Raw genomic sequence first — 23,253 nt, forward strand, 5'->3', positions numbered from 1 at the left:
ACAGCGGTAAATTCAAGTTACTCAATGACTTAACGATACACGTAAAAAAACTTGAAATAATCAAATGCATTAATTGGTCTATTTTCAAATATATGAAAATTATCGAAAACACATTCAGTTAAATGGGAGAGTCTCTTTATGAGCTTCCATAAATTTTTATATAAAAGCTCAAATTCTTCATGCTCGTGTTTATTTTCGTATATATAGACTACATTTTGGCATAAGTCATGTAGAATTGAATCCAACTCCTTGGGGTAGAAGTCCCTCTTAATTGTCTGATCCATTCCTCTATGAGCTCTCACCTGCAGTGGTTGTTCCTGCTTCTGTTCCTGTTCTTGCTCCTGCTTGTGCCGCATATTCTCCTCCCACTTTGCTTCTACTATTTCATAGTAGTAGCCGTTCTCGAGTGCAAAAAGAGCCGTTTTTACCAACAAATGCAAATTCCTGTATAGCAAAATAATCTGCTCTCGACCAGTATATAAAGCCGTTTCTAGGAGGAAATATATATATGACGAAATCATATGTATTTTTCTAGGTATAGAGACAAATGGTACTTGTCCTCTTATGGGTCCACTTAAATTTGATTGTTCTTTATGTATTATAAGATCAATAGCCTTTTTATAAAATTGGTTTGCTTGTTCAGGTTTTTTATAATCAAAATCATAAAATTCACCAACATTAAATATAACTTCCGTATTATTATCTAGTAAGTTGTTTTCAACATATCTATACAAAATGAATCCTATTCTAAAGTAATGTAGTATATCTAAATAGGACCTAGCAACATCTGCTATATGTAATGCACATTTATCATCATTTATCTTGCATCTTTGTAACCATGGTTCAAAATATTTAATATTAAAATATTTCAATTCATCAAAATTTTCGTAAGGTGTATTGTCTTCTATTATTTTTGGAACAAAATAAACGACACTAAATTTGCCATTACGATAAAGTACTTTATAATTCGTATTATCATATAAAACACGTTCACAGAAACGCATGCACTCTTTATCTTTACATTTAGCATAATTTGAATCTATTTTATCGGCAATTCTAAAAGCATTAATACTATCATCTGATGGTACACATCTATATATATTGGCAACGTAGTAACGCACTTTATATTTCTCATAATAAAATCTTTTAGCATCACTAAAAGGTAAGCATGCTGATAACATATAGTAATCTTGAACTCTCTTACGTAAACTAATATCTTCATACTGTGGATGTAAAATTAATCTAAAATTTGTAGTTGATCTTAGGAAGCTTGAAGTTGGTATGTCCGATATTAATGCTTCCTTTTCTTTTACATTCTTTTTTAACCAATTAATCAAGTCCATGTTCTTTTCTAGATTCGTAGGGTCATTATGCAGTAGGTTCATATACTCATTCTTCGGAAAATATTTAACGAATGGATATATGCATGCAAGTAGGCACAGAAGGTAAATAGCGTAATTGACGGCGTTGGCCCTGCTACTGGGAAAAGGGGGAAGGAAAAAAAAATATAAATAAAAAAAAATAGGAAAAAATAAGAAAAATATAGGAAAAAATAAGAAAAATATAGGAAAAAATAAGAAAAAAATAGGAAAATAGAATAAAAATATAAAAATATAAAAAACAAATGATAATAAAGCAATGAAATAACGACAGAATAATGACAGAGTAACGATAAATGTTGACCTAACGATGGAGAGAAATTTACGCCACTCTAGGTACAAAAGGATCTCCCAGAGTGAAGCCTCCAATGAACAAGGAAAGATTAGAGGCAGTTCTATATCTCCACTTTGTTGATCTTTCTTACCTAAAGGCAAAAATATTCCTCCTGATGATCATATATATATCCGTCAAAATGAAAGGAGATCCCACCAGACTAGCAAATAAACACATGAGAGGAAGAGCCAATACACGAAGCCTCGATATTATTAACATTAATAATGTGAAAAGAAAAAATTGGATTAGCAAAAAGACAAAATGTACATCGAATACTTCGAAATTTGTATTTAATTCTTTTTTTCTATATAGAAATTTAAAGTAATTTAAAACATAAAAGGAAAGAATAATAATAAATACTATAAAATAATCAAACAAAGCTGATTCCTTTATCATATTAAACATATCCTTTGAGAATGGATTAAATTCGGACCCTAGACTATATATCATAGTATCAAAATTATGAACAGACAAATTTAATCGTACCTTTAACAACGATACTACATGCGAATCATGTTTTTCTTTAAAAAATATAAGGACTCGTAATAATAAAAATAACAATATAGATGTTATTCCTTTCATTAAAATAAACTTATAGTTTTGAATAATATATATTTCTTTTAATGCATTTGGCATGTTTTGTTCCTTCACTTCGTCACTTACTCTTCTCCTGAGCTGGTCTAAATTGTCATCCATCCCTTCTCCTTCTCTCCCTTTATCAGCTTTGCACTTACTTCCTACATATCTGTTCCTTCCTTGCGATTTGTAAATCAGTAATTTGTTCATATCTACAGTGTTTATCTGTTCACTGTTAGCCTGTGCACTGTTTATCCCTTTGCCGTTTATCCCTTTGTCGTTTATCCCTTTGCCGTTTATCCCTTCGCCGTTTATCCCTTCGCCATTTATCCCTTCGCCATTTATCCCTTCGCCGTTTATCGCCCCCGTATTACAACCACCATTGTTGTGCCTCCACGTTCTTCTCCTCCTTTTACCCTCTATGTTAAACCATTTATTATTATACAAACTATTCGTAATAATAATAGCAACAAGCACGAAAGGGAAATATGTAAACAAAAGATATCTTGGAAAAAGCGATACAATTAATGCAGTTATATAGGACGAGAAGAAAGTCAATAATATTTTTTGTAGTTCTGCTTTTATATCATAACCCAGCAAATCAACAGCAAAAAGGGCAATAATATGAGTTAGTGAAGCGAAAACTGAAAACTGCCATGTGATAAAGAACAAAAAGGAAGAAAGGAATAGAAACCCGCGCTGGAAGTTAAGGATCTGCTGAGGGGGAAACACGTGGGTGGATGCGTAGGCAGACAAAAAGATGAACAAACAGTTGAAGAAATGGATAAAGTGTAGAAGAAGTAGATAAACTAACGGTTTAATAAACGAACAAACTAACCGTTGAGCTGAAGTGCATACAGGCAGTAAAACAAAATAAAATAAAAGCGCGACAGTATTATTCCTTATCCGCAGTGAGAAGAAGTTTATTTTATGTACTTTTTTTTTTTTTTTTTTATTTATATATTATGTATGTATTCATTATGTATATATTCATTATGTATATATTCATTATGTATATAAAATGTACATATATAATATACTCCGTTCTCACAATCCATGTGTGCATACAATGGCATATTTTTTGAATTATTCCAAGCATACCGTGTAAACACGTACGAAGTCGTTGCTTAAGTTTATTTTAAATCGTCCCTACCTTTTCCTTTCTAAGGATCATATAAATTAGTAGAATGTTTAACCACATATGAACTGAAGCAAAGTTTTCTCGTAGGGGAAAAGCTGACGTAGAAAAAAAAAAAAAAAAAAAAAAGAAAGAAAGAGGGAAAAGATATAACACCGTTAACACCATTCAAGAGATATTGATATTCACAAAATTGTTTTACCTTCGAGCCGAATTATAAGCTTTTCACGAAAACAAGAGAAGAAAAGCATCAAAAATATTACACCAGAGATATAGGACTTTCCTGTAATAAAGGAACCAATAGTTCGATTTAAAAGAAAACGTCAAAAAGGGATCCTTGTGTGGAATGCGTATGTAGGCGTGTGTATGTGCGTGTGTGTGTATATAAGTGCTTTTTTGTATGTGTTTGTATGTATGTGGGTGTGTTCTTTTCCCCTCCTAATTTCAACCTAGATAAACTGAAAAGAAAAACAACGTGCCTACACTAGCAGCCTGGGAGAAAAGCGCTGAAATTAAAAAAAAAAAAAAAATTAGATGTACACCGTCAGAATATAATCACAACTATGCATAATGTAATCTAAATTATTTGAGTGCACCGCATTTACTTGTTGTAATCAAATAGTTCGTTCAATTTGTCCAATTTGTTCAAGTTGATCCATTTACCAGAACAAACGTAAAAATTATACGGAGTAGCGAAAACAGATTTCAAATTTAGAAATCTCCATAAGGTCCCAAGTACAATTTCTGCAAGTTGCAAAAGGGGAAAAAACGACATATATGAACAAAACTGGAAAAACAATTTAGTTAACCAACTAGTGAAACAGAACAGAGGAATAAACAATGTTCAAGTTACTCGTTTATTTTCATTTCTCAAGTACCAGGGTACACGTTGAAACGCTGAATAGCGTTTATCGTGTCAGGGTATTCACTCCTTTCGTCTTTACTATAAAACATGACCCATTAAAGAAAGAAATTAAAAAAATGATAATAAACAAATAGACGATGAACAAATAAACAGTGAACAAATAGACGATGAACAAATAGACGATGAACAAATAAACAGTGAACAAATAGATGATGAACAAATAGACGATGAACAAATAAACAGTGAACAAATAGATGATGAACAAATAGACGATGAACAAATAAACAGTAAACAAATAGATGATGAACAAATAGACGATGAACAAATAAACAGTGAACAAATAGACGATGAACAAATAGATGATGAACAAATAGATGATGAACAAATAAACAGTGAACAAACAAACAATAAACAGTTAAATAATAGACAGTTAAATAATAGACAAAAAAAATAATAAATAAATAATGAATGTATGAATAAATCACTAGCATTCTTCATAATTCCTTAACATGTCTTACATTTTTTCTCAAATGCATAAGAGTAACACATAATGCGTTTGCTCTAATGTGATTTTTTTTTTTTTTTTTTTTCTCTATATCTTTAGCCTTTTTTCACTTATTAATTCATACATTAACAGAAGAAGCCCATCTAAGTAGGTTTCAGATTTTATTATGTCATCGTAGAAAGAGAAATAAAACGATTCCTGCGTATAAAGACGTGTCAAGTTAGTTTTTTTTTTTTTTTTTTTTTTTTTTTTTAAAATAAAATAAATCGCCATTTGATTTAGCATGAATATATTGCACAGATATACATATGCATATAACATATATATGTGCATGTGTTATTCCTTCACCTCCGAATACAACGACAACTTCTGTTCTTCATATGTTCGGAACAAATCATACCTAAACTTCTTATAAAATGTAAGTGTAACAAAAAAGCTAAAACAAGGAACAGGACAGAACAAAAAAAAAAAAAAAAAAAAAAAAAAAAAGAAATGTATTGAAATGGTTATATTATATTCTCAAATGTGTATCTTTTTTCCAAACAGCACTACTTAAAGGAAAAAGGTTAAAATGTTGACTAATTCTATCTAAATGCATGCTACTAGCAAGTATTTTACATTATCGTTATATACTGTGCATTTCTATTCATGTACCTACTTTCAAATTCTTAACACATGTGTACACCTATCATATGTAAATACGAGTAAACCTTACATTTTTATTTTAATTTTTAAAAAACTACTTTTAAAACAGTACCTGATGAACAAGGAACAGAAAAAGAGCTTTAATTTGCACTTTTCCATTTATGCTAACATATTAAGAATGTGTTAGGTATTTTTTAATGAGGTTTTTCAAAGAAAAAAAATACAATAAACATACATATATACGTACATGTATACTTACATATATACATACATATATACGTACATGTATACGTACATATAAACATACATATATACGTACATGTATACTTACATATAAACATACATATATACGTACATGTATACGTGCATATAAACATACATATATACGTACATGTATACTTACATATATACATACATATATATATTAGAACTAAAAAGAGATAAAAAGAATTAAAAAAAGTACACTTTCATTTTAATTTGAATTAAAGTGAAATAGAATATTTCTTCAGAAGATAAATGTGTTAATCGAGTAAACCAAATTAATCAAAGGAAAAAAAAAAAAAAAATAATAATAATAATAATAATAATAATAAAGTAAAAATATAATATAGTTAAATAAATTAGAATATAGTAAAATAAAATAAGAAAGATGTTTTAATAAAATCCTATAAGGACCATACGAAAATAAACACTTCCATAATTTTAACTTATCAACTAAAACTGTTTACATAATTATTAAATTCTATTTTATTTTTAAATGTACACACATTTAATTACTGGGAGTAGCATAAAAAAGTAAAATGAACAAAATGAGGTAAAACAAATGATGCGAAACAAAATAAAAGATCGGGGGGAGGACAAAAAAAAAAAAAAAAAAAAAAAAAAACACCTATATTATATTAAGCATACTGGTATACACATTTTTCGCTATCATAAGTTATGGACTGTATACGCTGCATACCTATGGAGATAAATTTATCTGCTTGTTTTTTGTTTTATTCTAAACTTTTTTATTTTTTTTTTTTTTCTGGAGTGGGAGCTTAAAAAATAGAGAACACAAATTGTAAATCGCTAAATAAAACAGACCTCAAATAACAACTTATTTCATGCAACACGAAAAAAACGGAGGAAAATGAAAAGTGTATACATATATATAATACATAAGTATACACATATATAATACATAAGTATACACATATATAATATATAAGTATGCATATAAATATACATGCATATGTGGGTATATATAGACATGCTTGTGTGTACTGTGTACCACTTATGCATACAATTACACACAACTTTATGCGTACGATTGTTGCCTGTACTTGAGAATGCAAAAAAAAAAAAAAAAAAAGAGTTATATTGCGTTAAAGCATAAATGAAAAATGAAACCTCTATATTGTAAATAAAGCAATATATCCAAAATGTTGAAATAAACAATCATATAAAAAGTATTAAAAAAAATACAAAAATAATTTTTACAAATAAAGCAGCATATCTAAATTTCCAAAAAAATTATCACTATTATTATTATTATTATTATTATTACTATCATTCATCCTTGTATAGCATTTACAAAAATTAACACTATTTTCATTCTCAATGAAAGAAGCGGACTCATAAAAATACTTCAATGAACTGATTTCCAGTTGTGAACTTTTGCTATCTGCACATTTTTCATATTTTTGTTCATTCAAACATTGTGTTTCTTGTCTTTTTAAATATTCAACTACGGATGAAAAATGAGATGGTGGAAAAACTTTTGAAATCGTTTTTTTATTTGAGCCTTTTTTTATTAACAAGTAAAATTTTTTTGCACAATTTGGACAAACACATAAATAAATTTTTCCTCTTTTTGATTTAACTAAGCATTGATATTTCAAAATTTTGAAATCTCCTTTTTGCTTGTTTTGTTTTTCACTTTCTAAATCTTCATTTTCATTATCTTTCTTTTCACCGAAAAAAAACAACTTTTTAATATTATTCATTAAGTCTGAAAATGTACTACTTTTTGTCTCTGTTTTGTTTTCAAAATATGAAAAAATTTTATCCTTTTTAATCATATCTATATAAGAGTCTATGTAACTCGTATTGTTCATTTTCTTTCTATCCATGTTGTTCTTATTTCGGTAATACGAGCTACTGGATGATAAGGAATTGTATGAGAAAGATTTTTCATCCAATGTGTACATTTGTTCTTCATATGTATTTTTTCCTTTTTTTCCTTTTTTTCCTTTTTTTTCTTTTTTTTTTTTTCCTGACCATGAAATGTATTTTCTGTGTGCACCAAATATGAACGGTCATGTTTACTTGTAAATGTCCTATAATTCGACAAACCTATGTCATATATTCTCTTACAGTTCTTATTGTTCTTATTTGTACATCCCGATTTCGTTATATTGCCACTCTCTGCTTCTTCTACATATTTTTTAAAATCATGTGAATTTATCCACGGTGATTTGATGTCCCTTGCTTTACTATCCAAATAGCCGTTTAATGTTGTAATAGAAAAGTTTTTTTTTTTTTTTTTTTTTTTTTCTTCTTTTTTCCTTGCCTGTTCATAATTATTTATATTCATTTTTTCCTTCAACAATTTGATGTTTATGTCTGTTTCGCTGTCACTCTGGGAATCATATTCATTTTCGTCTTGCACATCCTCCTCCACTTCAGCTTCGTCATTTGCCTCATTACACGCTTCTTTTCCATTGAAGCTCAATTTACTAATTTTCCATTTTAGCTTATCTTCACTTTTCTGGCTTTCTATTAATTTTTTATAATTTTTTAAAGTATTATAACTGTAGCAAGAGCGATTAATTTTTGTGGTACCCTGCTTTCTTGGATTAACAAATGACATTATGCTCTTTTTTTTTTCCAGTTGCTTGTATTTTTCCTTTTTTAATTTTACCCATGATAATATGTTACTATTTGCATTCCTATTTTTCTTATTATTATACTTATTTCGAGTACAATCGGAAATGCTCCTTTTAACAGAAGCACGGAGATAAGTTCCTTTGGACATATCATTGTCACTATCACTTTCAAAAGTTGTGTAACTATTCGTGAAAAGAATTCCACAAGTATTTAAAAAGACATTTCTAAAATAATGAAAAGCGATGTTGTTAATTAAATTGTTGTTCAGATAAGAATTATATTTTTTTAGTACAACTGTGGATAAATCGAATATCTTCCTTTCTTCTTCTACTTTTTTAAGATACTTATTTAGTATTTGACACTCTAATTCTGTCTGTTTTACCTGATTTCTTATATATTTGCTTTTCATGCTCTTTATTTTTTTTCCTTTCATCATTATTCGGCTAACAGCTCTGGTATATATGTGTAAGTTGTTGTTCAGTTTGCTTCATTTTTCCTTTCATATTTTTACAAGTTTGTAATAACATATCATATGTATTAGCAATTTTTTTTTTTTTTTTTTTCTTTTCTCAGTTTATTCCCTTTTATGTTTGTTTATATATTTTGTTGTATTTATCTTTTTTTTTTTTTTTTTTTTTTGCTATGTTTACATTGTTGTGTTTGTTTTTTTATATAGGGTTTCCCTAGGTATATATGTATTTGCCTTCTTTTTATATATAAACGTTCGTTAAACGTTTGTCCTCTTCCTTTCCCTTTTCTCTTAATTTTAATTTTAATTAATTTTTTTTTTCTTTTCTTTTATGAACAACTAATGAAAAAGGCTTTTTCATGAATATGCAGCCTTACGCTGCTTCATTTTTGTGCCCTTATTTTTTTTATTTATATGTAAATTTTGCACAATGACAATTTTACATTATATTCATTCACGCACATGAATATATACATTTTAAAAAATTACCTTGCTGGGTCAGGTCATTTTTTTTAAGCAATATATATTTCTAACAACCATTTTTTTGTTCATAACTTCTCTGCCTTTTGTTTTTTTTTTTTTTTTTTTTTTGGCATATGTAAAGTACTCAAAAGGTAGCTTAAAAGGTATGAAAGGAAAACCTGTCGACCGCGTACCTTTTACATAGATGTATGTATTCATTTATATTTATATACATAGTTACATGTAAATAATTATTTATTATAATATATATATATATATATATATAAACAAAATGCATATGTTGTAGTACATGCGTACGTATATACATACATATATGTATATGTATTGTACGTATGTATGCAAATGCGGAGTGATTAAAAATGAGGGAAAGGGGGGACGGACTGCTCATTGAAAACCTGTGCGTGTACTGCAACTCAAACAAATCCTTTTCTTACCTTCAAAAATGTGCTTATAATGAAAAAAAAGATGAAAGAGCTTTAAAAAATGAGTATGAACAACTAGTGTACAAAAAAACAATAAAATATAAATGGGTGAAAAACTTATCATATAATGAATGTCTTCTACATGTTTTGAAGTATGTACAGGAGAACAATAATTTGCATTGCATGAAAAAAAAGTATTGTGAACAAAATCATTACAAGTCTTCATCCGTCACTTATAATATACATAACAAAAGTACTCACGTACATAATAAAACGTTTGTAAAAAATAAAAAGTATGTCATACATGCTTCCCGCCTTTATGCAAAAAACAAAAGATCCTTTAAACCAAAAACTGTTGTAGACAAGGCCTTGAGGGTGAAAGAAGAGCTTGTGAAAGAGAAACTTGTGAGAGAGAAGCTTGTGAGAGAGAAGCTTGTGAGAGAGAAGCATGTGAAAGAGAAGCTTGTGAAAGAGAAGCTTGTGAGAGAGAAGCTTGTGAAAGAGAAGCTCCTAAAAAATAACATGAGAAAGAATAATATAAATTCATGTGGTAAATATGTGCAAGACAAAGCGAAAAAAAACTTTAAATTAAAAAAATCAGCAGAAAAAGAGCAACAAAAAAAAGGAGGAAAAAAAAAGGCTGATATGTACATATACTTGTTTAATCTTTTTGTGAGAAGAAAATATTACAAAAGAATATCAAGGCTATGGTTAGCTAATTTCTTAAAAAGGAATGGTTTATTATATAAAAATCTAGCTATGCAATTAATTAATATTTTGATTATAAAAACTTGGATAATATTTGATGTTCAATTTTGGAACTTTTTTTTTTCGAAAAATTTGATAAATTACTTTAACACGAATTTATACTTTCTTGTTGGTAAACCAGGGAATGAAAAAAAAAATTTCCTGATGGATATTTTTTTGTCTTTTCCTTTTAAATATTCAAGTGATACAACGCACATCATTGATCTAACTCAGTATGAACAATGTTCGATAGTAAGTGACTACAGATTTGTAATAAATCCAACTAGCTTTTTAAAGAAAGTGGAAAATGCTTTAAAAAATAGCTCGGTAATATCTTCTCCGAACATTAAGAAAATTAACAGAATAAAAAATATTAACAAACCATATTTCGCATTTAAAATATTTGACTCTTTAAAAATTAAAGGCGATCACATGCTACGGGCCAAGTCGAGCACTTGCAAAATATGTACATGCAAAATACATTATTACAATTTATGTGCACGCAAAAATTGCGCTTGCAAAGTATGTTATTATAAAAATGGTCCCTTCGACGTAATGCACCCGCCGCCGAGGGTACTGAACGGACAAAACAAAAATGTAAAAACGCGTTGTCTGCATAAATGCTGTGCCATTCCAAATAAGACCACCCCGAACAATAGAAATAGTATGCTGGATGAAAATGCAAAAATACATGATGAAAAAAGATCCAGCAATTTAAAAGATAATAGCAAACAAGGTTACCATGACAATAAGGAACAAAGAAATGATTCGAATGAAATGAATAGTGAAAAAGGAGGATTTACTTCTTTCCTTTCAGATAGCGAAAGTTGTAGTAGTTTCGATTTGTATAATTATAAGGAGAACCAGTATAATAAGAATTACTTTTTAAAAAATGGCCAAGATGATGCATATAAAAAGAAGGGATATGTAAATAAAATTCTATATCCATACTACTACGAAATTGCGCTAAAGGAGTGTGTAATAACAGATATTGAAAGGAATACAATTCGGAAAATAGATCCATTTAATAAAAACTTAGAATATCTTCTAATCAGTTTTACGAAAATAGCCTTAGTGAAGCAGTTGGTATGGAAAAGAAAAATTTTTAGGTTGCTTTATTATTTTTTTAAAAAAAAAATGGGTCAAAATATGGACCGAATTTCTGGTCGATGGGTTGGCCAGAAAATCCTCGGATTGAACTTATTTAATGGCGGGTATTCCTTCATACTAATCAAAAACTTTGATCAAATAAATATGTTTTCTGTTTTAAAAAAAAATTGTATTATATTTTTACTCTTAAAATATATATATATGTGGAAAGAGCTAAACCTGAATGTACATATGTTTATCACAGGGTCTTTTAGCAATGCTACACCGTGCAATATATTATGTAGCAGCAGCTTTAATAATAGCATTGATACTACTAGTAGTAGTAGTAGTAGTAGTAATTGTTGTACCATCAGTAATACATACAACAATGTTATTTCATTTTTTTCTTGTTACTTGAAGAATTTTTTCGTTTTTGTAGTGCCTACACTCCTTCATAATGAAGACAGATATAAACTATTGACACATTTGTTTTTAAAAAATAAATTGAATTATTCTAAAGATCAACTTGAAAATGTTTCTAAAATTACAAATTCTTATAACAAGGCAAATTTAATGAAACTATTTGAAGATGAATACCGTGAAAGAATTATTCATTTGATGAAGAAAAAAAAAATACATGCACGGTTAAGGAAAAACAAGTTTATAAAAGAGTTAGTATTTCAAAATAAATATAAGAAGTATCATTTTTTTTCTAAAACACTGAATTTTCAAAATGAATCGCACTTGTTCATACATAATGAAGACTTTGAATTATTTAAGAAAAAAAGTTTTGAAGAGTTTCGTAAAAACATACTCAATAAAACCTACGGGTTTAATGATATAATAGGGGAGGATGAGCTAGTACGCACATTGAAGAGGGAAGTTGTGCAGGCCTTTTTTTGCAATGATCGTAAAGGGAGTGGAAATAATGACAATAGCAGTAGAAGCAGAGACTGTAGTGGTGGTAACACCCCATTTAACAGTGTGGGCATATTAATACATGGCACAAGTGGGTCAGGAAAAACTTTCATATCAAAAAAGATCATTGAAGAATGTAATTGTAATTCTATTATTATAAACTGCTCGAATATATTTAATAAAATAATGGGGGAATCTGAAAAACTTGTTAATGAAATTTTTCATTATGCCAAAAATAAATTACAGCCATGTATAATACTTATGGACGGAATAGAAAATATATGTTTTAAAGAAGACACATTTTCAAATGTAATGGAAAAGTTTGCTAAAAGGTTAAAATTTTGTTTTTATGAAAATATTGATAGAATACATTTTGAGAGAAAATGGGATATGAGTCATAATATAATAAAACCTTTTTCTGTTTTAATCATAGCAACTACAACAGATATTAAAAATGTTGATCATAATTTGTTAACAAATTATAGAATAACACATATATATAAAACGAAAGAATTTATATCATGGAATGATAAAGATATATATACCCTTTTTGAAAGATGCTTAAGAAGCAACAACATAAAATCAACTCATTTCATTTACTCCAAAAAGTTTCAACATTTTGTATCCGAACATATTTTAAAAAAGAAAGATAAATTCTCACCGCTCTTTATTTCGAATTTGTGTAGAGACAGCCTAACTAGTTACGTTCAAAGGAATATTTCAAAAGGTTATAGCCAAAAGATATGAAGACGACAATAAACGAGAAAGATTATATTAAATTTTTTTTTTTTTTTTTCCATTAGCAGAAAAAAATAATGCACACATATGTGTACATTCATGTATGTGAATGTATATATGCATGTATGTACTTTCCTCCGTTTGTTATACCTCTGCCTTTTTCTTTTACGCGCGCTTTATTGTACACAAAAACCCCATTTTTGGAAATGCTCTTAAATATATTTGTTCTTTCGTTAATATTTATGCGCTGTGCATGTACATATTTTTACCATTCGTGAAAGTTTTCATATGGCTCATTGAGCTTCTGTTCTTTATGACTTCTTTACATCTTTGCTTGTTCACCTCTTTGCTTTTTTTTTTTTTTTTTTTTCTCCCTGTAGTTTTATACTTTTTGAATTATTTCATTGTGCCAAATTTTTACCCTATATTCCCAATATTTTTTCTCATTTTTACCAAATTTTTAGCCATTTTTGCGAAATTTTTTTAAATTTTTTTTTAGGAAGTGAAGCAGAAGCCGAATTACAAGTAGAAGATTTTTACGAGGCTATAAAAAGGACGACTTTCTAATAAAAAAAAAATTATTGCGCATTACAAATGTATGGAATAATTGGCAATATAGGCAATATGTGTAAGCAATCCTTTTTTTCTTGTGCCCCAATTTTTTATTTGTTTTATTTTTTTAAATTTAATAATTCGTTTATTGTCTTTTGAATACGTATATTCTATTTAATACTGACGCATCTGAAGTTTTATTTTTGTACCACCTACTTTTCGTACACTTCTGCTTCTATATTCCCTGACACGTTTTAGAAGCGAAAGCGTACTATTACTAAAATGCGCTTATAAAATTGTACATATACATACAATATATATATGTATATATGTATATATGTATATATGCATATGTATTTATATACGCTGTATGTACGTGTGGCATAATTTGAGGAACTCTCTAACCCAAAAAAAAAAAAAAAAATAATAAATAAAAAAAAAATGAAAATATAGTTTAATATAAAATAGTATAACATAATAAAATAAAAGGAATGTTTAACTACTGTTATAGTTTTTCTTTTCTTTCGTTTCTTTTTTCGTATTAGAAAAAATCCCACTTAGTCATGTTTTTCATTTCACATATTTTATACAGAATTTGAGAAGACCCCAAGGCAATATTTTTGCATGTAAACTTTTATGTGCACATATATATATATTTATATATATATATATCCATACAATACTATTATAATAGAATTCTAATCATACGTCGTTAATTTTTTGGTATGATTAAAAGTATTTATAAATATTAACTCTTATATTTTAATCTTTAACAGCAAATTTTATCTTAACATTCTGCCCATTTAACAATTAGAAGCCATGAGTTATGTTGACTTGAGCGGCTACAAAATACCTAAGTTAGAAAGAATAAAAGCTCATTATATAGATTTTACACATGCGAACGTATATACCCATGTGCGTGTGGGTATGTGTGTGTTTATGTGTTTACGCGTACATATGTGTGTGTTTATGTGTTTACGCATACATATGTATGTGTTCGTGTGTGAGCGTATATGCGTATAACCATGTGTTATGTATACACTCACGTATGCACATATATTTGCACTTTGGTTTGCTTACAATTTTAGAAATGTATTTGACGCGCTATGTCCATTCGAGAGGCATAAGCTGATGATGTCCCTTCGATTATTAGAAAAAGAAAAAAAAGAAAATAAGAATGAACAGTATTTAAATGATTATGATATTCTGAAGAAAAAATACAATTTCATACATGATGTGGTACGAGCATCCTTCCCTCGAAAGGGAAACACAGTTACTTATCTATGCATATATAAACAAGTATACACTGGCACGTGTTTATATATATATATATGTGCATATGTGTGTGCGAAATTTTTTACAACTGTTCAGTCAAACGAGAAAAATTCCCTTTTGCAAAGATACTATAACAGCATATGTAACAAATATGTTATATGCGATCTGACAAAGTACAAAGAAACTAAAGTAAGGACAGTATGCACCAGCAACCTTTTCTAACTTATAATTTGTGTCGTATGATGAAACAATATCCTCTCATTGGTCCTCTATACATATAATTCATTCAGCAGTTACAGAAAATGTAATATATATAGTTATATATACAATTACATACATTACTCAGGTGTGAGTAAGGTATATTGCAAGCTATAAATTTTTTTTTTTTTTTTTTTTTTACAACTTTGTAATAGATAGGATTAAGGTGGAGAACAGAAGAAGAAATAATTAACGGTAAAGGACATATAATTTGCTCCTCTAAAAAATGCAATAATACAGACTTGAAGACGTACGAGTTTTTGTTTCAATATGTCGAGGGGGAAATTACAAAGGAGGTGATAAAAACAGATATTCTCCCATATATGTGTGTAAATTTTCAAGTGTTTGTACATTTGTACGTGTTTGTGCATATGCATGTGTTTGTACATATGCATGTGTTTGTATATATATATATATATATATATATATACCTACACGTACATGCTATTGTACGTGGCTATGCTTATGTACCTGGAATTTTGAACCCTCGTTATTATTCTTCCAACTTTACCAACTTCAGACAAATGTAAAAGTGAGGGCATGTATGGATTGCGCATATAAATTACATTACAGGAAAATTAAAAAATACTTAAAAAAAAAAGAAAAAAAAAAATTATCAAGGGAACATAGAAAAAAGGAAAAGGACAGAGAAAGGAATAAAGAAGTGCAAAAGGAAAAAGATAAAGAAAAGGAAAATCGAAAGAAAAGAAATAAGAACGAAGATCGCAGTAGTGAGAGTAACCATTCTTTATCTATGCCCCCTGAAAACCGATCAATATTAAGAGAAAAAAAAATATACTATGTAAAAATAAATTTATAAAAATATTAAAGATATATAATGTTTTATTCATTTGAACACTTATTAACATGTTGAAAAAAAAAAAAAAAAAAAAAAAAAATACATCCACTTTATTTTTTTTTATTTTTAATCAGGTTAAAAAGAAGCTTGAAAAAATCTCTCTAAAAAATAAAGAAGACAAGAATGAAGAAAATATACATTTCCATGATTTATTATTTTAATAATTTGTAAAAAGAAAAATGTTTTATTTTCACATTTATAAGACTTGTACTCGAATTATTAAAACTTACACCTTTTTCATGTGCACAAAAAAGCATTTGTAATTTTGTGATTATTTTCCTTGTGTTGCCATTCTTTTAATACGCAACATTGCTTTTTTAATTTTTATTTGCTGTTATTTCGTTATGCATTTTATTTTGCATAACTATTTTTTCAGTTAATTTTACTCTACCGTGTTTGCATTTTTTTTTTTTTTTTAACCTTGTTTTTATTATTTTATAACAACAAAGTTTTACCTTTAATTTTTCAAAGTCGTACAAGATCATTCGTAAAATGCCTAAACATAATATTGCATTAATATGCTCATTTAAAAGAATTGTATATCATACTATTCGAATAGACTAAATTAGGAATAATTCTGAACATTGTACTTGTTGCTTTTACCTACGTGTGTGAATAGGTAGGCATAATATGTACTTACCTGTTCGTCCGTTTGTGTATATGGGCATACACATGCACGTACATATGCGCATACACTAACACCACACAAGCATAGCTTTTTTAATGGGGGCTCATAGTTTCGATAACAGGGGGAAGCTTTACAACGAAATTACCAAATGTGGAATATACGCGAAAAAAAAAGAAACACTGTATCAAACAAAATGTCTAGGAATATATTCTTTTTCTGTCATCATTGACTGGTTAAACAGCCTTTTAATATGCAGTAAAATTTTAAATGAAAATAACATATATGAAGAAATAAAAGACGGACTGCTGATTTTAAAATTAATAAAAATTTATATACCTCATGTTGAAATTCGTGGAATATTCCTTAAAGCAATAAAAAAAAAATGTGCAATACAAAATTTAGAAAATGCATTATCAATTATTTATAAGAACAACACTTATTATTACTCTATAGTATCATCAGTAGATATATATGAACAAAAAGAAAAAAAAGTTAATATTTTTTTGATACAACTATTTGACAGATTTGAATTTCAGAATTTAAAAAATATATCCAGGCCTTTATTAAATTGGTACAATTACACACTTAAAAAATTTTCATTATCCCTTTATCGTGAAACAATAAATAATCCTTTTCATATCACAACAAATGAATCATTATTTAAATATGATAAAAATAAAAATCTTTATTATAATAAAAATTGTGAGTTGAATGTGTGCACACAACATAGTGAGTTCAATATCAGTTACGAAAATAATAATCCTGATGAATATGCGAAGGACTATAAAACAAAAATATCAAAAAAGGAACAAATATGCATTTTAAAAAATTTTGCAACGTATATACTATATAAGGATAAAAAAGATTGTCCAAATCAAACACCATACATTGTTAAAGATTTTTCAGATTGCATAAAAATATTTTTTATATTTTACAGACATGGCTATCTTTCCATAGAAGAACTTAAAAATGTTGCTAAACCACATATTACAAATACTTTTTATCTTTTACATAGTTTGCTCAGAAAATTAAACATACCAATTATTTTACAGAATAATTACCTAAGTAATCCTTGTGAAGTTGCAATTCTTTTGCAGTTAAAATATATACAATGTTTCATACATAATAATGGTTATGAAAAATCAATTAATTTGAAAGGAGAGTTTTTTTTTTCTGACTTGTTAAGAAAAAAATGGGAAATATGCAAAAAAGAGGAAAAAAAAGAAGAGGAAGGGAAAAAAAAAAAAAAAAAAAATTGGAATGCACACATGAAGACATTCAAAACAATGAATATGACAGACCTCAACTAACACATGATAATAATATGTACGCAAACAGATACATAAAAAGGACCCTTCAAGAATATAACAAACGAAATATTCACAGAATAATTGTAACTCCGGATATGGAAAATAGAGAATATGAACACTTCAGAAATAAAATAGCCATGTGCTCCTCAGGTAGTGAAATTGATGAAAAGTTGCATACCCTTGGTCAGCGACAATTTAATATTGTATCCATATGTGATGAAGCAAATGACGAAATAGAAAAGAATGAAACAGAACTTATAACAGGAATCGAAACAAAATTTCACGAAAAAGGTGGGGAAAAAATTCAAGATACGGAAGTTAAATATGTAAATAATGAAAAGGTTAATTCAACAACACGCGGAATTGATGAATGCGAGCACGAAAAAAAACATATGACTCGTACAGGAAAAAAAAAAAAAAAAAAATTCATAAAAAGGATCAAAATTATTACACACACTCAAAACAAAAAGAACTTGTTCCAATATATGAATCTTTAGAAAAAGAAATATTCAGAGGAACTTCAATAAAAGATATAAGAAAGATGTTCTACGATCATATTAACGAAAATATAAATGCTCATAAAAAGGAACAATTAAATTCAAAAATAAATTAGTATGCTAAATACCCCCAGGTATGGGAAAAAAGAGCTATACAGAAAAAAAATCCAAAAACTGAAATAATCAAAAAAGCACATTTCATAAAAATCAAATTAAAACTATTCCTTAATATTAAAAGATATTTTAAAAAAAAAAGTCGAAAAAAAAAAAAAAATGCCTTTAAACGAAAATCACTAGAGAAATATCAAAGAATACAAAAAAAAAAAAAAAACTTACGTTAACATTTCATGAACAAATATATATATACATACACAAATTTTAAATTAAGCTTCTTAAGAATGCTTGCACATTAAACAAATTTTAAGTTTATGTATACGCTATACTTCTCACATATTTCACTAATAGTTCTATGTGTGTGCATTTAAACAAGCATTTCACCTATTCTTGGGTAAAAAAAATTATTCTCCAAATACTATAATTCATATGTGTAAAACTAAAAACGCAAATTATTCCACGAAAAGCAAAATAAAGAAAATGTGCATTAAAAATTGTTTTCAAAAAACTAATCACAATAACATTTCTTAAATAATTATATTGGTGAATTAACTCTGAGCTTTTGGATAAAGCATCTAATAATTGCTCTTTTTAAAATAATTTGCTTTTTTTTTTTTTTTTTTTAACACTCAGAAAAGTGTAAAATGTTACGAAAAGCAATTTTCCAAAAATGCTCCGCAAAAATAAAGCTATTCAAAAAATTGATTATTATGTACCTATACGTATATATATATATATACATGTAAAATAGATTAACGTTTTAAACGTATAACCATGATTAATTTTATAATGCACATGGAATTTATTAAAAAAAAAAAAATATTGTGTAGCGGAAACTTCATTATTGATATGACAATCCTTCATATGCTTGTATACAAACATAACTATACACATATATATATATATATATATATACGCTTATTTTACGGGAAAGAGTTTTACACAGCGTGTTAAGTACATTTATATATATATATATATATATTTGCAATTATATATGTATGTGTATATATTTATATATGTACTTTAAGAACAATGAAACCTTAAATAGAGCAAAATGAAAATCACATGTGCACAAAATTAATTTTTTGCATGTACTGATATTTTTATATGTTTATTCGACATATTATTTATTTCATAAAAAAGAAAAGAGATTTTCAAGATTTTTTCTAAATGTAAAAAAATGCTTTAATTTTAATAAAAACTTTAAAATATTATTATTAAATAATTTTATTTTTTCTGGATATATATAAACTACCATAATATTGTACCTTTTCCATCAAATATAAGTAAGAACATATCAACTTATATGTGTATACATGTGTACGTATATACATATATGTATAAATAATTACAATTTTAAAAACAAAAAATGTATATTCGTGTATTATCAATTTTCCAAATAATTATTATCGTAGCACAATTTTTTGTGTAATTTTGTACTATTAAAAATTTTTTATTTTTTACTCTCAAATATATTTCCAATAATTTTTTTTGAACTATTTCCCTTTTTATTTTTCTTATGGCATAACGAATAAAAACATAATTATTATATTATGAAGAAATTATACATTTTAAATTGTGATAAAAATAAAAATAAAAAATAAAATATAGAATAATTGTGAGTGCACAAAAATATAAAGTTCAAAAAAAGAAGGCCAATAGAGTAATGTGCATATGGTCATATATATAATGACACATATTTTACTGATATATATATATATATATATATATTTCTTTATTTCTTTATTTACATATTTACAAATATACACGTACATACATATATAAAATGTACACATATATACACATAAAATACATATAATCGACTTAATTTACATCAAGGCAGAGTGTAAAAAAATAAAACATAATATAAAATGTAAAAGAAAATTAATTTTTGCATTAATTTTAAAGAAAAAGGAAAAATAAAATAAAACAAAATAAAATAAAATAAAATAAAATAAAACAAAATAAAACAAAATAAAACAAAATAAAACAAAAACTTGTTACACTTAATCTTATTTTAAAATTGTATTTTTGATAATTATATTTAAATTACATAATAACATAATATTACATCATAAAAACATGTACTTATATGATCTTTAAAAGCTTCAATATAATAACAAATAATAGTTCATAACTTTGATCTTAACAATTGAAAAAAATGAAAATTAAATTAAAATTCTTGTTGTTATTTTAATAATCATTTATGAACTAGCCTTTTTTCTTTCATTTTTTTTTTTTTTTTGATTTAGTGTATTTAACTCTTTTTTTATCATTTGACCAATTTAACACATTCATATGCATGTTTTGCTTTATTTTGTTTATTTTGCTTGTTATCCTTATACTTATTTTGCTATTTTTGCTCTTTTTGTTATTTTGCTCTTCTTGTTATTTTGCTCTTTTTGTTATTTTGCTATCTTTCTTGTTTTGCTATTTTACTCGTTTTGTTATTTTACTAGTTTTGCTATTTTACTCATTTTGCTATTTTACTCATTTTGCTATTTTGCTCGTTTTTCTTGTTTTCCTTGTTTCTCTTATCTTTTTTCCCCATTTATATTATTATCGTTGAACCTTAAAAAATATAATTTTGTTTTTTTTTTTTTTGTTAATTATGGAATGTAAATTGTGAGAAAAACTCATTTATATATTTCGTACACTTTATTTTTGTATATGTATAATACAGTATATATATGTATAATTATACGCATGGCTACTTATTTTTCTTTTTTTTTCTCCTTTTTAACCTCTACTATTATATATATTTTTTTACTGTCCAATATTTCCTTTTTTATTCATCTATTTTTGATATTTCCAATTTTCTGGCAATCCATTTTTAAGTATATGTTTTATGTATAATTATTCAAATGAAAATGATTGTGAATACACATTTTTTAAATTTATTTTTTTTTTTTTATTGAATAAATCTTTAAAGCATTTGGAAAATATGCATAAATACATTCACATATTTTGCGTATTATTGAGTATAACATTTTTTATTCTCGAAAAGTATGTATGTATGTATATGCACGTTTGTATATGCATATATTTTTATACATACGTATATGTACACGAACTTGTACAAATAAATATGTAAACTTCACCGTAAAAATGATAAACACAAAAAACGGAAAAAAATTGTAAAGTAAAAATTATATGTCGACTAAAATTACAAGTGTTATTTATTTATTTTTTTTTTTTATATCTTTCTTTTTTAACTCCTTTAACAATGTTGTATAAATATCCCTTTGTTTTTATCATTGCACATATATCATTTCTCAATGTTTATATGTATAAAAAATATATGAATTATTATAGTATAATACATTTACAGACAATTTTACGATAAGTAAATATGGCATATTAAATTATTATATTTATCGCATTTTTACATATATTTTCTTAGTAACCTTTAGAAAGTTTACATAACGTAAAACCTTTTTATATTTTTTTTATATATTTATATATATATGTGTATGTATATATATGCATAAATATTATACATTTACACAATTTTGATCGTTACAAAATCTTGTAAATCTGGTTTTATTTCAGTTTACACGATTTTCCCTTCCGATCCATTTTTATTTCTGTCTGCATTTCTTTTTCTTTTTCTTTTTTTTTTTTTATTATAAAACTTGTATAAAGACACAATGGCATAATTACCAGTATGCAACATAAATGTTACATTCGTTATATGCATTTATGAAAATACGTACAACAATTTTTTAGGAAATTTCGTTCATCGTACATTTTTATTCTATTTTTTTTTTTTTTTTAGTTTTTTGTATTGTTGCAGTAAACCCGCGCATATTAAAATGCGTTATCAATAAATTCTTACATGTGGTGTATTGCAATTAATTTAATTTCTAAAGATCAGTTGACTGATTTGAATAAAGATATATATATATTTTTTTTTTTTATTATTACAAAGTAATCATAAGAAAAGAATCTTTTCTTTTTTAATAATATTTGCTTTGTCATGTATATATGTGTTGTATGTGCTATGTGTACTGTAACTGTAATGAATCCGATAATTTTTTACCTTAATGCATATTTTACATTTTTTTCTTTTTAAAAATTGCAAGGGGAGTTTTTTATTGCGTTTCATTTTGTGTCATTTCGTTTTATTTTGTTCTATTATATATATTTTTTTTTTTTTTTTTTTTTGAAATAGCTTATTATAAAATAAAAAAGAAAAAAACTCGCAAAAATATTCATTTACTCGAGTTATTTGCAAGAGTGAGCGATTGATTTGTTTTGCTTTTTATGTAACATACATTATTGTTTATTAACAAAATATAAATGTAAAAAACGTAACAAAGTTTAGCAATTAATCATTAATTGCACCTTTTAATTTTACATATGTTTACTTTCTAGAAATAATCAGATACTAGTTTTAACGAGGAATACGCAAATTGCTATGGGAAAAACAGAAAAAAGCAAAAAATAAAGACAATATATTGGTATAGTTATATACCCTTGTTATTTTCCCCCTTTTTATTTTCACATCTCCTATAAGAAATATTTTGTGTTACCCCATTATTTTTCTTAATGATGCATTAAAAAAAAAAAAAAAAAAAA

General features: G+C 26.6%; 6 protein-coding genes across 6 annotated transcripts; 4 read left to right on the forward strand and 2 right to left on the reverse strand.

Moving 5' to 3' along the window:
- Positions 1–29: 29 nt before the first annotated feature.
- MKS88_000513 (Dpy-19-like C-mannosyltransferase) lies at positions 30–4,202 on the reverse strand (the record flags this gene model as incomplete). The annotated part of the gene is made up of 7 exons (XM_067216235.1): positions 30–1,476; positions 1,805–1,873; positions 2,090–3,003; positions 3,443–3,525; positions 3,630–3,710; positions 3,877–3,933; positions 4,091–4,202. The coding sequence occupies 7 exons, from the start codon at positions 4,200–4,202 to the stop codon at positions 30–32; spliced, it is 2,763 nt and encodes a 920-aa protein (XP_067075749.1).
- A 65-nt stretch (positions 4,203–4,267) lies between these two features.
- On the forward strand, positions 4,268–4,746 carry MKS88_000514 (Dpy-19-like C-mannosyltransferase; the record flags this gene model as incomplete). Its single annotated transcript, XM_067216246.1, has 2 exons — positions 4,268–4,301; positions 4,427–4,746. 2 exons carry the CDS (start codon positions 4,268–4,270, stop codon positions 4,744–4,746), a joined length of 354 nt encoding a protein of 117 aa, XP_067075750.1.
- A 2,174-nt stretch (positions 4,747–6,920) lies between these two features.
- Positions 6,921–8,749, reverse strand: MKS88_000515 (uncharacterized protein; the record flags this gene model as incomplete). The annotated part of the gene is made up of 2 exons (XM_067216257.1): positions 6,921–7,699; positions 7,780–8,749. The coding sequence occupies 2 exons, from the start codon at positions 8,747–8,749 to the stop codon at positions 6,921–6,923; spliced, it is 1,749 nt and encodes a 582-aa protein (XP_067075751.1).
- An 875-nt stretch (positions 8,750–9,624) lies between these two features.
- On the forward strand, positions 9,625–13,746 carry MKS88_000516 (AAA family ATPase; the record flags this gene model as incomplete). The annotated part of the gene is made up of 2 exons (XM_067216267.1): positions 9,625–13,168; positions 13,679–13,746. The coding sequence occupies 2 exons, from the start codon at positions 9,625–9,627 to the stop codon at positions 13,744–13,746; spliced, it is 3,612 nt and encodes a 1,203-aa protein (XP_067075752.1).
- An 804-nt stretch (positions 13,747–14,550) lies between these two features.
- MKS88_000517 (uncharacterized protein) lies at positions 14,551–16,284 on the forward strand (the record flags this gene model as incomplete). The annotated part of the gene is made up of 6 exons (XM_067216278.1): positions 14,551–14,588; positions 14,820–14,970; positions 15,103–15,195; positions 15,420–15,560; positions 15,785–16,066; positions 16,198–16,284. The coding sequence occupies 6 exons, from the start codon at positions 14,551–14,553 to the stop codon at positions 16,282–16,284; spliced, it is 792 nt and encodes a 263-aa protein (XP_067075753.1).
- Positions 16,285–16,846: 562 nt separating this feature from the next.
- On the forward strand, positions 16,847–18,674 carry MKS88_000518 (uncharacterized protein; the record flags this gene model as incomplete). Its single annotated transcript, XM_067216288.1, has 3 exons — positions 16,847–17,830; positions 17,938–18,460; positions 18,559–18,674. The coding sequence occupies 3 exons, from the start codon at positions 16,847–16,849 to the stop codon at positions 18,672–18,674; spliced, it is 1,623 nt and encodes a 540-aa protein (XP_067075754.1).
- Positions 18,675–23,253: the final 4,579 nt, after the last annotated feature.

This window comes from Plasmodium brasilianum, chromosome 1 (genome assembly GCF_023973825.1).
Source record: "Plasmodium brasilianum strain Bolivian I chromosome 1, whole genome shotgun sequence".
Classification (NCBI taxonomy): domain Eukaryota; phylum Apicomplexa; class Aconoidasida; order Haemosporida; family Plasmodiidae; genus Plasmodium; species Plasmodium brasilianum.